The 2,444-nt window shown below is 68.9% G+C and overlaps 2 protein-coding genes across 2 annotated transcripts in view; one reads left to right on the top strand and one right to left on the bottom strand.

The window, feature by feature from the left end:
• Positions 1–130: 130 nt before the first annotated feature.
• EMIHUDRAFT_424386 (hypothetical protein) lies at positions 131–1,672 on the top strand. Its single transcript, XM_005777705.1, has 3 exons — positions 131–404; positions 478–609; positions 681–1,672. Exons 1-3 carry the CDS (start codon positions 173–175, stop codon positions 935–937), a joined length of 621 nt encoding a protein of 206 aa, XP_005777762.1. The 5' UTR covers positions 131–172; the 3' UTR covers positions 938–1,672.
• A 267-nt stretch (positions 1,673–1,939) lies between these two features.
• The window catches only part of EMIHUDRAFT_457595 (hypothetical protein), a gene marked incomplete at its 5' end in the record, with an annotated part of 1,968 nt that continues 1,463 nt past the window's right edge, over positions 1,940–2,444 (bottom strand). The window contains one exon of the mRNA XM_005777706.1: positions 1,940–2,387. Within this exon, the coding sequence (XP_005777763.1) occupies positions 2,322–2,387 (66 nt within the window). The 3' untranslated portion in view covers positions 1,940–2,321. The remainder of the gene's footprint in view (positions 2,388–2,444) is intronic.

Here is a 2,444-nt window from a genome sequence, read left to right on the forward strand (position 1 = left end):
GGGGACGCAGTACGCGGGCAGCGAGCAGGCGAACGGGATCGACGAGATGGGCTACTTGTCGGCGGAGGGTCTTCGGCCAGACGAGGAGCTGCCCCCGCCTCCGCGACGCCTCCATGACACGTCCCGGACACGCCCCGCAGGCTTGCTCGAGGAGGTCCTCTCCTGGCGGCTGATGATCGTGCCCGTGCTCCGCACCACCGGCGTAAACACGAAGATCCTCGTCGCGCTCGAGCTCGGCGTGCCGCTCGTCATCACGCCGGCCGCCGCCTCGCCCCTCACCCTGTCCATCACACCATGTCCATGTCCGCGACCCGCCCGCGACACGTCGACGACACGCGCCATAGGTCGCCGCCTCGCCCTTCGACATCCCCGACAACGAGACCGTCGTCGCCTTCGCCTCGCAGGCGATCGGCCTCGCGCGCGGGCGGCGGACCCGTCTGCGACACGCCCAAGACATGTCCACGACGCGGCCCGCAGGCGCTCGACTTCACGCAGCAGGTCGTGCGCGTCTACACCACTTCGTGGCTCTGGACGCACCTCTCGCGCGTCTCGCGCCAGCACTGGGAGAATCTAGCCTCGCACGACCCGGCGCGCAACGACGTCCGCAACGTGCTCAACCCCGCCTGCCGCGCCGGTGAGGCAATCCGGCAGTGCTCACCGCCGGTGGACTGACTACACAGGTGCTCGTCACCGCCTGCCGCGCCACGGGACCCACCCACCACTTGCCCGGCTGGACGCCGCCGCGGATAGCCAACGAGCCCGCGACGCCGCAGCTGCAGCTGGCGGCGCGCGGGGCGAGGCGCGGCGGCCAGGGGGGCGCGGGCGGGTCGGCGAGGCCCCGCCGCTCACCGCGCTGCTTTGGGAACGGCACTTCGGGCGAGGCGCCGCTGCTGATGGTCGGCGCCTTCTCCGCCGAGATGGTACTGCCGCGCTTTAACTACTTTCTTCTCGAGGTGTGGCGCGCGATCTGCCGGCATTGCGCGCTCGTCTGCATGATGCGGCGCGAGGGCGCGCCGTACTCGCTCGCGCGCGGCGCTGCGGAGCCTCCGGTCGACTTGCTCATCGATCCGCACTGGTCGCTCCCCCTGGAGCGGCTCGACGGCGTGGGGCACCGCTTCGTCTTCTACGCGTGGGACCCGGGCAAGATGGGCCGCATGTTTCACCACGCCGGAAACATGCTCGAGATGGTCGGGCCGGCCGAGCGGACCGTCGCGCAGGCGCTGCGCCGCCCGGCGACGGCGGCGGTGGTGCAGATCAACAAGGAGATGCGCTCGAGCGGCGGGTTCGTCTACTCGTGGCGCAAGGCGCTCGGCCACCTCGGGATGAGCAAGCCGGCGGTGCAGGGCATCGTGCAGGCGCACATCATGCGCTTCGCCGCCAACTGGACGGCGCACCTCAGCGCGACCACGGCCCTGCACAAGTCTGGTTGAGGATAGAGCTTAGAGCGGAGCTAGGCCGCGGGGCGTGTGCCGGCGGGTCAGGCCGCGCTCTGAGCCGCCGACGGAGTCGCCGCGAACGGCTCGGGCTAGCGCGCGTAAAACGTCGTAAAGTAGCACACTAGAGCGAGGAGGAGCGAGTCCCGGGAGTCGGGAGTGCGGAGAGTCTCCGAGGGGACGCTCCGACGCTCGCCAAACGTGTTAAGGCACCGAAAAGATCGAGTGACGATGTGCGTCGTGCCTCGTGCGTCACTGCGTCTGCTCTGCGGGTGAGGTGTGTCCGCGATGTCCGCGTGTCCGCGTCTCAGCTCCACTGGCACGTCGATCGACGTGGCTCGTGGCAGCTGGCACTGCACGTGTCGGACTGACGACTCTCGACTGCTGCTCGAACTCTCTCCGCCCCGTGTCCCAGCACACAGAGTCGAGTGCAGTGACGAGAGCCTGAGGATGCCTCTGTGTGCGAGCACCGAGCAGATATGAGCAGTGGAGGAAAGTCGGTTTTTCAGCGAGAGCGATATTCTAACCTTCTTAATTATGGAGCCAGCCTCGAGGCTTCTCACAACAGACACACCCAGCCGCGGCGCGGTCGCGCGAACCGAACCTGCGAAAACGCAAGCGCGGCGGCAAAGGCGCCGCACGCGCGCGCGCTGCGCGCTGAGCAGCAAGCGCGAATGCAAATTGCTCGGCGGCGGCGGCGGCGGCGGCGGCGGCGGACGCCGCGGCAAAGCCAGACTTTCGGCGTGCGGGGTGGACTCTGCGGAGAGGGGAGCTGCAACCCCCCGGCACGGTTGGGTCACGCCTCGCGGCGGTCACGACCCGTGCCGGCTTGGTTGTGTCGAGAAGGGGACTCGCCGAGCTCGAGCCCAGCGCCGCCGCACGGCGCGCTCACGCATACGCGTAGAGCGCCGTGTCGATCTGCGGCGGGATGGGCTTGATCTCGGTGGCGAGGTCCTTTTCAATCTTGTAGAGGTTGAAGCGGTCGTCGAAGGTGATGAGGTTGATGGCCAG

Source organism: Emiliania huxleyi (assembly GCF_000372725.1).
Source record: "Emiliania huxleyi CCMP1516 unplaced genomic scaffold EMIHUscaffold_258, whole genome shotgun sequence".
NCBI lineage: Eukaryota > Haptophyta > Isochrysidales > Noelaerhabdaceae > Emiliania > Emiliania huxleyi.

Bases quoted from the DNA above. Each gene is read 5' to 3' on its own strand.
- EMIHUDRAFT_424386 (XM_005777705.1), top strand. From the start codon at position 173: ATGATCGTGCCCGTGCTCCGCACCACCGGCGTAAACACGAAGATCCTC. The intron at 405-477 runs GCGATCGGCCTC...CGCGGCCCGCAG, and splicing joins TCGTCGCCTTCGCCTCGCAG to GCGCTCGACTTCACGCAGCA. The intron at 610-680 runs GTGCTCAACCCC...CTGACTACACAG, and splicing joins CGCGCAACGACGTCCGCAAC to GTGCTCGTCACCGCCTGCCG.